The following is a 13598-nucleotide window of genomic DNA, read 5'->3' as shown; positions in this document are numbered from 1 at the left end:
GGTGAGGAAGCTGGCTGCAAGGACGGGTGGTAGAAGAGGTCCTTTGCCACCCGAGTGCCTGCTGGAAGCAGGGCTTTGGTTTCTGGCTTCCTGCCCTGTTTTCTCTGGTTCACCACTTTGGGTACGAGTGCATCTGTGTCTGTCTTTGGTATGTTTGGACACAGCCACCTGGTACCGAGGTTTGGCTTGTAGGCAGAAGGAAACTGAGAAAACCCAAGAAGTCTGCTCATCGACCACAAGGGAGAAGTAATCCCAGTGCAGCTGGAGAGCTGGGATGGCACTGGCAGGGTAAGAATACAAAGACAGTAAGAGGCTGAAGTGTTTGCTTCAAATGTCAGTATTCCTCCCAAACAATTGCTTCCCAACATCAAAATTTCATTCCCACCACAGAGGCTGTCTCCTTTCTTAGCTGGACATTGAATGCAAATTAAATGCAAAATATCCCCCGAACCAATTGGGCACCAAGCGCTTGCGAGAAGCAGTCGCACGGTACACATGGAACTCGTTTAAACCTCAGAAATTTGGGGGAAGTCAGGGGACTCTTTCTTCCATAAAAGCACTTTGTTGTTTTGGAAGAGAACCGGTGCCATGTGATGCACAGATGACGGAGCGCTCGCTTGCGAGCTGGCGCTCAGTGCAGATGCGGCGATCTAGCATGCCTGCGCATGGGGAGCAGGAGCTGGCCCCGAGTCGAGGCACTCGATTGTAGTGGCTCCTCGATGCCCTGTGTGCCAGGAGGAGGGGATGAGCCCTGGCTCTGCTCTGGCATCAGTGTTTGGTCCGAGCAAGCTCGCTCGCAAATTGGAGCGAGCTGCCCCGGTGCAGTGGTTTCTCTCCACCCCTTTGGACTGGTCAGCGTTAGTTTTGCTCCCAGGCATTTTTCGTGGGCGTCTTTGAGAAGATGTCTGGCAAAACAATGGGGGAGTTCTGTGAATAGATGGAAGGAGGCTAGTTTTGTGTTTGAGGCAGCTATTGAAAGGGAAGAAGCCCCTTATCTCCATGACAAACCCCCGATGAACGTTGTTGGCGTCTGGGAAGAGAGCTGGGAGCTGTCGTGCTCTAGGCAGCCCACGCTGCTGATGCTACGGAGGGGCTGAGCGGTGGACAGGGCCCGATGCTGCCCCCCAAAACACCCCCAGAGTAGGGTCCAGGCTTACTTTTTCCTTGTTTTCTATTTTTGAAGGATTTCAGATCCCTCATAAGCATGAGTGTCCTGCATGAGGGCGCTGGGATCTCCTTGCAGAGGACGGCTGTGTGGTGGGCGGCTCGCGGCCACCGGGTGCCACGCGTGGCCCAGCCCAGCCTCCGAGGTGGCGGCTCTCTTGCAGAGCCCCACGGTCTGGTTTGCATTATGGGTGAAGTTTTTAGCAAATTACTGCTCGTCTCTGCTTTGTTTCCATCAAAGAATGGACAGAAGGCTGCCCAGCAGTCTGAGGACAGATTTTCTTTTTTATTTTTTGGAATAGAGCACAGATTTTGAGGGGTTGGTTTGTTAACACACGCCTGGTCCTTATCAAGCTTGTATCCCTTGTGGGGCAGCAGGTCTCCTCCTAAAAAAGTAGTTTTTAAGGTTTGTGTGCAGCCATGGACCAAAGGAGAATTTCTATTGGACTACACTGAAGTGGCTTTATTTAATGTTAACAAACAGGGTAAATTATTAAGCAAAGATTGTTAATGAGCATGTTCACATTGACAGAATTTATAAATACTGTATATAATACTATAAAATGTTATATTACGTACAGTAATATATACTCCATTACTGTATGAGCACACATCTACAGACACAAGTGCAGGGCAGTGATCCCATCCTGGGCAGTAATCCCATCCCCATCAGACCATCCCCACCCCGTAATTAACATGAACGCCCCCCTGCCTTTAATGATCTCAGTGCCCACCTCGGGCAGGCAGCAGCAGGGGCACTGCCCTGGGCTCAGGCCGGCCTCTTCTTGGGTCCCCAAAAAGCCCCGAAGGGACCTGGGCTCAGAGCTGTCACCTGCGGTGACGTTGCCATCGGTGCGTGCACCAGGTAAGTTCTTCACATATGGTGTCGGTAGGGTGTCAGCCACCTCTGTGCAGGCATTTAAATGCTGTTATTCAGGAGGGTAAAGGATTCTCGTGATGGTGCTGGTGGATGGAGTAGAAACGTGGTTTTGGTCCTGTCCTGAGGCTTTGGGGAAGGAGGAGAGGCAGCGGTGACGGGCGAGGACGAGGAGACATCTGGCAGCGCCCCTCTCTTGTACTCGGTTCACCTGCAGTTGGTGCCGGTGGTTCTCAGGTGCTGTCAGAGGACCTGGGTTTCCTTGCTCAGCCCCTCTTCCTGCAGTGGTGAAGCTGGAGGAGCCTGGCTGGTTTCTTTGCTTTCCTCGTGACATTTGGTGTGGTTTTGCTCCGAGTAATGGCCGGCACAAACCCATGAGCCGCAGCACAGACATCACAGGGCAGGGTGGGACGTGACTTCTCCAGGTCTGCCCCATTTATCCCAATAACCTCAAAGGTTTCTTGCTCCTGGACAAACCAACGCATTATCAAAGTTCTCTTTGTCCAGCACAGCCGGGGCTGGATGGGTGTGCTCACCGACAGCCTTTGCCAGAGCTCCCTTCTAATGCAAAAATGTGCTGAGGAACCGTATTGCCAGCAGGCACCATCCCGTTCGCAAAGATTTATGGTGCAGCCTATAGGATTTATGGCACAGCCTATAGGATTTACATTGCAGCCTATAGGAAGGGACAGTCCCCACTCCCCGGCTGTGCCGCGCTGCCAGCCGCAGCATTTGCAACGCCCAGTGACCCCGGGCCCTTCGCGGCGATGCTAAAATATTGCCATGTCCTTTTGTTCTGACACTTTCCTCCTTTTCAAATTTAAGATTTTACGATTTTTCGAAACCACAGAGACAGAGATTGAAGGCAGCCCTTTGAATCTGTTAAAATTTGACTGCAGGGTTCCTTCCGACCCCTGTGCTAATTTTTAGCAGAGCAGGAAACATTAAAAATAACCATGAGAGAAGATTGCCCAACTCAGAAGGATTGTCCTCTTAATCTCTGGCTGCATTTTCACTCGATGTTTTCCTCCTAACATTCCTGCAATGTTGCTGGAGCGAGTCCATCCCCACCAGCAGCAGCGATGGCACTGGGGGAAGGCAGAGGGCTGGCTAGCCAGGCTGGCACCCGGCCTTTCCCTGGGCAGGGTGAGGGATGGAGCGGGGAAATGTTTACTTATTGCAAGAGCTTTTGCTTGTGAATCAGGGCTTGCTTATGAGCTCTACGTCTTCCCTCTTGGCTGAACGTAAAATTGTTCCCAAGCCGTCAGACACTCAGCATTGGGTGAAATCACCTGCCACTGCAAAAATTTTGGTGCTACATCTTGACCCTCCTGAGTGTTTGCTATGGAAACAAACAAACAAACAAAAAGGCTCTTTAGACTCTTTTTTTTTTTTTTTAATTGTAACTGAGCACATCCCCTTCCTCTGAAGCTGAAATGGGAGCAAAAGGCTTGTAGTAGAGCATGGGCAAAGGCAGGAGTGAAATTTATCCCTAGGCAAAAAGCTGCTGCAATGCCTCCTCTTGCTCAGGGTGTGCGGAGAGCTCACCCTCTCCATAAGCTTTGTGCTGGTTGTTTAAGTGGAAGTGATTTTTGTTCCTCTAGAATGAAAACTTGCACAGAAGTGGCTTTCGAGGGGGAAATAGGGAGTTGATGTTTTTCTGTTCCTTACTTAGCAAACAAACTAAAGATCGCTTTGTGTTTAATTAAAACGGCAGAAGTCAAGGAAGGGATGATGACGATCTCAATGCGTGGGTGCTCCTGAAAATTGCATTCAATGAGCCCAGGTTTCCGATGTTGTCCCCTCACCTCCCTGTGTGCTTCCCTGGCTGCTCAGCGACGTGGTGCCTTGGCTCCTGTATCCCCATGGTGGAACACAGCCATCGGGTCCCCAGCCCAGGCTGACCAAAGGTTTCCGAGCCTGGGTCCCAGCGCTGTCCGCTCAGCAGAGCGGCTGGCCCAGAGCCCCTTTGAAAGCCCCATGAATATTGTTTCTCTCGAGCATTAAATGCTTTCCCTCAAACAAACATCCTTTGAATAGGCCATTGTTATTTCCTTCTGGATGTCCCTTTGTGGACTGATACAAGAATAGCTAGAAGCTGATGAATCGCTATTGTAATTTTTTTTTTTTAATAATTTGTTTAAATGCGTGGGACTTCTACTTCTTTGAGAACTCGGACCTCCTGTGGGTTCCTTGCTCAGGTCTCAGTTTTTTCCTCTGGACATCACCGATGGCTGTTTCAGGTGAATCATCTCCAGCAGCCTTAGTTTCAGGAAAGAAACTTGGTGGACCTGGTGCCTTGCCCAAGTGTTACGATGTAAAGAAACGTGGTGAGACAAAGTATGGAGGGGTGTTTGTCGGGGCAGGAGTAGTTTGGCCGAGCTACGTAAGCCTTTGTATTGATGGATATGGCTGCATTCGCTTGTACCTTCTGTTAATGCTACGTAGCAGTTGTGCACTGGTAGTTCCTCTTAAGAAATAATCTATATCATGGAAATAATGTAATCCGTTGGGTAAATTTGGAAATGTTGTGCGTGTAGGAAGCCCCGTTACTTTCAGGTGAACATCTTTCATCCAGGACTCAGTCCTCTGGCTTTGCCTCTCTCCCGACAGAGCTGTGCACATCCCAGGGTTTATATTCCAAGCCCAGCCACACGGCTGCCGCAGACTGATTTATTCCTTACTGATGGCTGGAGCTGGGAGCTGGAAGGATGCTATTTTAATGCAGCCCTTAGGGTCCTCTTGCCAACATCTTTTTTCTCTCTTTTTTTTTTTATCCATTTCAGCATCATAGATTTAAGCTAAGTTAAAAGAAGGTTCACCCTAAACGGTTCCCTAAGACTTACAGGAGATGAGTCCTCCGTGCGGGAGGAGGTGTGAGCCCAGCACGTTTGTAGAGCAAGCTGTGAAGATGCCCACACGTGTGCAGGTGTGGGATGTGCTAACCCAGGCTCTCTTTCGCAAACACAGCCATCATGCTTGCAGCAGACAGAGAGGAAAACAACTCTGGGCTTGTATTTGGGATGATGGAAGCCTGGGATGGTGGAAGCAGGAGGCCCAGTGCTGTGCAGACCCACAGCCATCGGTTCCTAGCTCTTTGGGAAACATTTGCGGGGCTGAGTCATCTTTGGGTTTAAATGAGGAAAGGGCTCAAGTTCCTAGGCTGCAGGCAGTGGATCGGGGAATGTTGTTCTGGGATCTGCCACAGCTTTTGTGCTGCTTCTCCTCATCCCCAGCTGGCGGCAGGGTAGCTGCGTCTGTCCGTGGGCATGAGAGCACCTGCTCTTCCCCTCCCCACACCCATCCTTTCTCACAAGAAGGCTTCCTATGACACGAGACATTCAGCTGCTTGTGTTAATTGAGGACCACGTGCCTGGAACGATGGGGAAATAGCCTCTTACCATGGGGATTTACTTTGTGCTCCTGCAGCTACCCTAAAAAAGGGAGACCTTGGGGGAGAGCTGGGGTAGCTCAGTGCTCGGCCCCGCAAATCCAGGCGTGTTTCCAGCCTCATGGCGCTGCAGATGAGCAGAGCACGTAGGTATCAGTCTGTGGGACGGATGCACCCTTCCTTCCTCCCCAGCCAGACATCCCATCCCCTCAGCGAGACTTAACGGCGTGGTTTGAGGGCGATGGCTGCTGCCCACGTCGCACAGCAGGGTTGTACCAAGCCCTTCTCCGAAAACAACCAGTTCAGCTCCAAGGCTGCTACAAATTGCTCCCCCCTCACTTTAACCAAACCAGGTGTGTGAACTCTCAGTCCTGAGGCAGTCCCACGTGCTGTGCCAGAGCAGCGTCCCTGTCCCTGTCACTAACCCTGTCGCTTCCTTTCACGCCTCTCCGTGCTCTGCACGTTGTCGCCTCTTACTCGGCTTCTGCGAAACCTTCTTGCTGGAGCGCATGCATGAAGGATTAGGTATACAAGTAACATAGCCAAAGATTGTACTGTATGCATCTAGAGCCTCTTTCAGAGCACGACTGATATTGCTGTGTTTGTAAAGTGTTGGTCTTTAATTTATTTTTTTTTATAATGCTGTCTTCTTCTTCCCTTTCCAGGGGCCCCTTGGCTTGGATGGCAAACCAGTAAGTAGCACCAAGTGCCAAATGTGTCGCGTCTTTATTTGTGCTGCTCTGCAATGGCTGGGCAGAACCTCAAATATGGTCCAAATCTAAATATTTTCTATATGTATAACTGGGAAGAGTTTGTTTAGAAAAGTTAGTCTGTGGTCTGAAACTTGTGCAAGTTTAAACCCTGAGCGGAGGTGGCACACAGGGTGGCAATCCCGGTGCTGAAGGGAAAGTGGAGTTGGGAATCTACAAGTTTGAATCTCTTTTGTCCAAAGATTGCATTTAGAAATCTGCAAGTTTGAGTCTTTTTTGAGCGCTGGTGGCTGGGGATGACAGGCTGAAGTAGCCTTGGCCACGGATCTCCTGTGCTCTGCTGCAGCCAGAGGTGGGACGAGCTCCATGGCTCCTCTTGGCTGGGGCTCGTCCTGCCGTGGGCCACGCACTGAGTGTGGGAAGCTGACTGCCCCAGCTACTTGGAAGAAGCAAACCAGGGATGTTGGTCACAGGCTGCTGGCAGCACAAAGTGGTGTCACGGCAAGAATCGTTTCCAAGCTGCCTTTACTTGGCTCCAAAGGAGCGCGGGCAGGCAGCGCTCAAGTGAGAGGCAAATTTCCCTGGCGCTGTGTGACAAAGTGCTTTCTGGAGCATCCTGGGCTTCATTTTCTGAGCTGTTTTCTTGATTTTTTTTTGCTGCTCAGAAGCCCTCTGAATAGTCAGGTGCTCCTTTCTTTTCTTGCTGCTTTCACAGAAACAGCCTTGTTGACTTTTGGCAGAACGCTGGCCAGCGCTGAATCCTTCAGTTGCTGCGGGAGCGCACGGCTACCTCTGGGGTTTTGTTTCCCAGACCCACTTTATTCCACGTTCACTAGAGGGCACCATTTGAAATCTTTTCAAGCTTTGGTCCTCAACTAATTGTGTTGGTTTTTTGTTGATTTTTTTTTCCAAAGTGGGCAGAAGTCAGTCAGTCAGTCTTCAAAATTGCCAAGTTATTCCAGGTGCTTATTTTTAGCTAGAGAGCATTTTGTTATAGCTGTACATTGTTTATTTTGTAACAGCAGAGGTTGCTTTTTATCCTGTTTTCTATCCTATACTAGAAGATGGTAAATCTGAATAATTAAAAAAAAAATAGAAAAAGGCGGTGGCAGAGAAGGGGGAGACTGGAAGGGCAGCTCCCAGCACTGCACCCATGGCTTGGCTTGGAATTAGCAGAGCCCCGCACTGGCAGTGCTGCAAGCCTCAGCACCGTGCTCTTGCACCAACGGGGGTGCGAATGGCTGAGGGTGTGCGCGTTGGGCCAGGAGCAAGACCCTTGGGTGAGAGACGGGGAGAATCTGAATGTAAAAGCAAACTTATCAAATGTCCAAACTCAAACCAGACTGCTCGTGATCTCTTCCATGGGAGCCAGGAGGCTCGCTCGGAGCCAACTTGCCAGCGGGAGGGATGCTGTGCAGGGCTGCAGATGCTGCTGACCTGCCTCCTTCCCACACTGCTCCTGCTTCGGTGAGCACCGTGGGCTGGCCTGAACCGAGACTCGATGTTTTTGTGCCTGAAGGCTGCAGAGCAGGCACATCAAAGCCTGGCCCCGCAGCTTCTCTTTGGGACTGCAGCGTGTCTCTGTCTGCCTGTCGTACAGAGAGCTGTTTGGAGGGAATATGACTTATGTCTTCAGCAAATAGGCCAAAGAAAGCAGCCTATCCTCCTTGTTTATTTCAAACAGATGTATAATTGTTGTAATGATATGCTGAGCATGTGTTTTTCTAGAAGTGATTTAATACTTCAAGAAATGTCTCGCATCTCTTCAGCGTCACATGTTCACGAGCGGCTGTCACGCTGCCTGCTCTGCCCCTGTCCTCCTCTGGTCCCCGGTCCCGGCACGAGCAGGCACAGCCTCCTCGCTGCTTCCCAGCAGTGTCCTGGTCATATGAAGCAGTGTTTGACTTATGGTAATAGCAACGTGGCTCAGGGTGGTGAATTCTTGCAGTCCCCTTGGTTTTGATGTTGGGCTAACAGTATATGCACTGATGATTCTGCCAGTCCTTAATTGTCACACCTTGTTATGTTTTTTTCCAGGGACCTCCAGGACCAAAAGGGGAAAAGGTAAAGACTGCCTTAGCATGCGGTTATTAAACCAGCTGTGTGTCCTTATTCTCCTGTGATTCTTTGAGTTTGGGTTGCCCCAATATGCCTACATGGCATCACTGCTGGGTTTGGTTGGGACGTGGAGCCGTGACAGCAGGTTCCTGGGTTGCTTTCAGAAGAGCCCCAGGAAAGGGAGGGCAGAAGGAGCTGCAGAGATGTAGGAGGAAGAAACACGGCCTTAAAGCTTGTCCAAGCTGCAGGGTTTGCGGTTAACTGCTCAAGGGGTAGGGGAGTGGCACACAGCTCTCCTCTTGCTTTCCCTCCAAGAGCAGGGAGCTGAAAGGCTGCGGGCTCCATCGCCCTGTTTGCATGACATCCTCCCGTGAAATCTGAGCAGCCGGAGAAGCTCATCGCTGTACTGAAAGTGATGTTAGTCCTTGCATATGTAGGACATAAGCAGTTGCTAGGGGAGCCTTGGAGTTGGAAACAATCTGCTATTTCAGATTTATTATCTGTTTCATCGCCTGCCAGGGCAGAATCTTTCCCTATTGTGTTGTCTCGAAGCCTTCTCCTCCCTGGTTTTGAATATGTTAAGCAATAGGACTCTTCCCACTTCCCTTGTGTGCTGCTCCCTCGTCCAGCTGCCCCTGCGTTTGGTCCTTCGTGTTTGAAATTTGAACTCTAATGCCTGACCCTTGCTGTTTTGCCTGACGTGCAGGGTGAAGCAGGGGACATCGGCCCAAGGGTAAGTAGTGACACAGCATGCTGTTTTACTCTAAAATGCGCTTGGGCTTGGTCACCACACACATCAAGGCTTCATGCTACTTTGTCCCTGCAAACTGGGGTATGGTAACAGCTCTGGAAATGTTTTATTTTGCCATCAGAGCTCTTTGCATTGGTGATTTTTCTAACTGTGAACATGGGAAAACAAGAGCTGAAGATCTTCAGGTACCTCTTGAAGAATTTCACAGCTACCGGCCTTTCCTATCCCTTAATCCTTCTTCCAGTGTCAGAGACGAACCCCATTGTTTCTCTCGAAGCTCTGCTTCGAGACCTTGGGGGTCCCGAGGCGGAGCTGGTGGTGCAGCTGAGCTCGCACTGAGCCGGTGCTCCTGTGCCTGCAGAAACCCACAGAGGAGAAATGCTCCAAATGCTGAGGGAAACCCCAGTGCTCAAATTCTTCAGCATATAGCATGTCCCTCCCACGGTACGATTGCCCCTGTTAATTCGTGCACCATGTGCAAGGAGATCCTCATCTGTACATGGGAAGTGGATGGATAAATCCCAGCCACCACCATCACACCAAAACTGGACCTGAGTCAGGCTCCCAAGGTCATGGAGAGGATTAGGGCCATCAAGTCCAGCCCCGGGATGGGACTTGTCTGATGGGTCGTGTCTCGTGCCCCTGCTGAACGATTGCCTTTGCCCAGGCTGAGCAGCCGTGGGACCTGTTGAGGAGGGCAGAGTGATTCCGTCCCCTGCCTGTGCTGTGATTTGGGAAGAAGGAATAATGATCACCAGTGGGGGGCTGTTTTGCTTCATTTTCGTTTCATGGTTTGGGGGATCTGTTGGACACCAGGAAGGCTGAGCACTTGGCTCCTATGCCAATATGCATTTCAGTGAGCGGTGGTGGCCCATGCAGTGTAGGACATGATCGCTTCTTAGATACTGCCGGTCTACGCTTAAAAGGCAAGAAACTTCAGATAATTTAGTCTCCTGCACACTGAGGTGCTCTGGTGCCCAGGTTGTGCTGGAGCTGGAGGCACCCAAGAGCTGGCTGGTGGCTTTCAATGGCATTGCCAGAAACGTGGCCAGGACCTCAGTGGTTAACGGCCAGAGATGCCTCGGAGTCATTTCTCGTTTTCCCCTAGAGGCTGCTAAGTGACTTTTTGAAGTTTGCCATTTTCTGAAGCAGCTCCTTGGGTGCATCCGGAGCTGCCACCCTCGGGCTTTGAGAGCCCCTAAAATTCCTTGGACAGATTTATTCCCCCCCTGGCTGCGGAGGGGCTCGGTGTATGGTCTCAGCCTTGCGAGTGCCCACCCACGTACTCCGAAAAGGCTTTAAGAGGTGATTCAGCCGCGCAAGGGCGTGAGTTTTTACTCCTTGGCCGGAGCTGTGGATAACTTCTGCGGGAGAGGGCACCACGCAGGGCTGGTGATTTGCATGCTGCCGGAGGAGATGCTCGCCAGGCTTCAAAGCTCCCATGGTTCGTGCTGCTGGGGAATTTGGGAGCCCACCTCCTGCCCGCAGCTCCCAGCCCTGCTGCAGGAGCTGTCGGGGGAGAGGCTCGGTCTGGACCCGCAGATGTAGGTGTCGGCTCCCAAGGTAATGTCTGTCCTGCTTTTTAATCTACTGATAAAAATATTTTTCTCTTTTTTTTTCTCCTGATCTGCATTTGTCCAGACTGTATTTTACTTTTGTTTTACTTTTTTATGTGTTCATGCCTCTTTGCACAAGAATAATAAAAAGTCTCACAAACAACTTGGGAGGAAAAGAGGAGAAATAAGCCTGGCAGAGCCCCCGAACGAGTAGGTCTAACAAACAGTGCCTGGCTGTGAAAACAGCTTCCTTTATGTCTCCAGACATTCCGGGTTGGATTGGATATGAAACTTCTCAATACCATCTGGCCCAGATTATTTTTTATTTCTTAATTTAATCTATCTTCTTCCTCAAGTTTCGGTGGTAGCTTTGTTTAGCTGATTTTGAAAGATGTCACAGCAAGTCATCAAATCAACGGGAAGATAAATAACCGTGAATACATCCAGTGCTGCCTCGCTCCTAAATGTGCATGGCTAGGGGAGATGGAGCCGGGATAGCGTGTGTCAGTGAACACAAATATTATCATTAGGAATGATTAACGAGTAGCACTTGGTGTGTTTTTGGAGGGACCACAGGCAATGGAAGTGAGATGAGGGCAATTAGGAATTAGCTGCTGAATGCATTGGTGTCTGCACTGCCTCTGTTTCTGCTCCTAATTAACACCTGCTACCAGCAGGGACAAAACCCCGAATTATTGCACACGTGAGTGTGCCTCATGCAGATGTTGGAGGGTGATTTTGGGAGACCTGAGGAAGCAGATCACATTGGGCTGTCTTAGGTACTGCGGACTTCAGGGCTTGCAGAGGGTCCTGGGAGGCTGCTGCATGGCCATAGCTGACCAGGGTGGGAAATGAACTTCTGAACGTACCCAACACACTGGCACAATGCCTGTGGGTGCATTTACAGGGAGAACCCAAGAGCAGATCTCCTCTCTGCTCTGGGGAGGAAAGCGGGAGCCAAAGCAGGACGCTGCTGAGGCTGGGACCGCTGTGCCCTGCTATTCAGGCTGGTGTTTTGCTCTTAAAATCAAACATAGCCTTACACCTCTGGAAGGACTGTTTCTATAATCCAGACTTGCTCCTTGAGATGGTTTTAGGGTGATGCTCTGAATTTATTACCCTAGCTTGGTCAATGCTGCTCTTACTGACAATTCAGGTGTTTAGACAAAGGATGAGACTGATGAACATTTGCACATCTGGGCTAGTGGGTGTGCAGTGCATGTGGCAGCAGCATCAGATTCAATCTCTCTCAAGAGCAAAGGGGCTTCCACTTGTCCTTGTCCTTCTCCTTGCATGTTTTGAAGGTCTACTCCAGCAGCCCATGTGGTGCTCTCCCACTCATTGGCCAGCACCACCAGTAACGTACCAGTAATGTACCAGTAACATCAGCCTCTCTGCTGAGCTGCTGCAGGGTTAAACGCTGGCTGGCCATGTGGCTGTACAGCTGGGGGCTGGTGCTTGGGCTGCAGATGGAAAAGGAGCTTTTTCTCTCTTTTGTACAAAAGGAAAGGTGCTTGTCAAGCTCAGGTTGCAGATAAGAGCTCAGCAGGTAACGCATCCTGCAGAGTTCACCACCACAGTCACTGCAGAAACGTACGGATGTGATCAGAGCACCTGTGGGCACCTGCTGCAAAGCTGTCCTGAGGCTGGGCAGGAGGTGGGCTGAGCCCCATATCGAGTTCCGTTTGTTATTTGACCATTTGGCTAAATGTTTAAAATCTCTTGATAATTTGGACAAGTTTTTTTTTCCTTATAAACCGTCCAAAATGTTTCTGGAGGATGTGCCCTCTGCACAAAGGGCTTTCCTCTTGCAAGTCCTTCCATGGATGCACCTGGGGATGGTTGGTGGAAAGGGAGCAAGCAAGAAACATCCTGAGAAAGGAATCCGCCTACTGCTCCTCTCTAGATAGAGAAGTAGAAAGGCTAAAATACAATATCAATGACTACTGACATGGTCTGAATACATTGGTTTTGCATCATATAAATCTGAGAGACTTATCTGTGCTTTGCAGGCTGGGGAATACATCAGTATTTGTTTTAGCGTTGAAAAAAAACTATAATATTTGGTCTCAGGAGAAATGCTGGGATATATCCCCTGTGGGTTTACTGGAAAAATGCTCCACATTCTGCAGAAAACCCCTGCGGTGGGGAACCCTCCATACCCCAGCAGCCTTGAATGTCCTATTGTGCCATAAAGTCATGAAAAGATGTTTGTTTCCCTATGCCTCCTTGCTGCCTACTGAGCCTCCAGGGTATCCAGAAGGTTAAAACCACCAGGGTTGCCTACCTAAATCTTTTCCTCCTCGCATATCAATTAATTACCGAAGAGAATTTGTTATGTATTTTGATGGCCTTTCAAACTCTTCTGCTGTGATCTTAAATCCTTGCTCTTTCCTCTTCTGCCTTCCACTTTGCTGGGCTGTAGATGGTTTTTCCCCACCTCAATCACGGATTTCTGGCTAACGATCAGCTTGTCTTTAGCCGACGAGTGCTTAAGGTAGACGTACTGAATCTGCCCCCTCTGGTTTGCTGTGTTTTTTTGGGATGCTTTTGTTCCCTCTTGCTGGCTGATGGTGCACTGCTGTTCACATTGCCGCTGCCACAAGCTACACTCGGGTGCTTGTTAGGAGCACCCTCGGTGAACCCTGTTAGAATTTAGGGGGAGTTTTGGCAAAGCAAGGAGATGTAGAAGCGATGGGTTTTCAGCATTTGGCCCATTGTGGGAAGCAGGGATCAAGCAACAAGACAAAGAGCAATGCTGGTATTATAAAACGTATTAAAATGTACTTGTCTAAATCCTCATCTTCTAAGTGTGACTTTTTAATTAGGCAAAAATTCAGTGGGAGACTCTTGGAGTTGACATAATTGCATGCAGTTTTCAGGATTTGCAATAGGATTTTTAAAAAATTATGTAAGTGATTTAGGAGCATGGGTCTTGTTGAAAGGCAGTGGGATTGGTGCTGTTAAGTCACTTAAGGACTTCTGAAAATCCCACACTTGTCCCTGATTTGAGGGCGGACCGCATATTAAACGCAGTCCTGTTGCTGCCTCGGTGGTAACCCATCCAGATGTTGCTAAAAGATTTACGAGA

General features: G+C 49.8%; 1 protein-coding gene across 1 annotated transcript in view; it reads left to right on the top strand.

Annotated features, from left to right (window-relative positions):
- COL23A1 (collagen type XXIII alpha 1 chain) overlaps positions 1 to 13598 on the top strand; it is a 169482-nt gene that overhangs the window by 131479 nt on the left and 24405 nt on the right. Inside the window, exons 6-8 of the mRNA XM_068698014.1 lie at positions 6098 to 6124; positions 8180 to 8206; positions 8907 to 8933. Of these exons, the coding sequence (XP_068554115.1) occupies positions 6098 to 6124; positions 8180 to 8206; positions 8907 to 8933 (81 nt within the window). The remainder of the gene's footprint in view (positions 1 to 6097; positions 6125 to 8179; positions 8207 to 8906; positions 8934 to 13598) is intronic.

This window comes from Anas acuta, chromosome 14 (assembly GCF_963932015.1).
Source record: "Anas acuta chromosome 14, bAnaAcu1.1, whole genome shotgun sequence".
NCBI classification, from domain to species: domain Eukaryota; kingdom Metazoa; phylum Chordata; class Aves; order Anseriformes; family Anatidae; genus Anas; species Anas acuta.
This window is presented reverse-complemented; position numbering and strand designations above follow the sequence as displayed.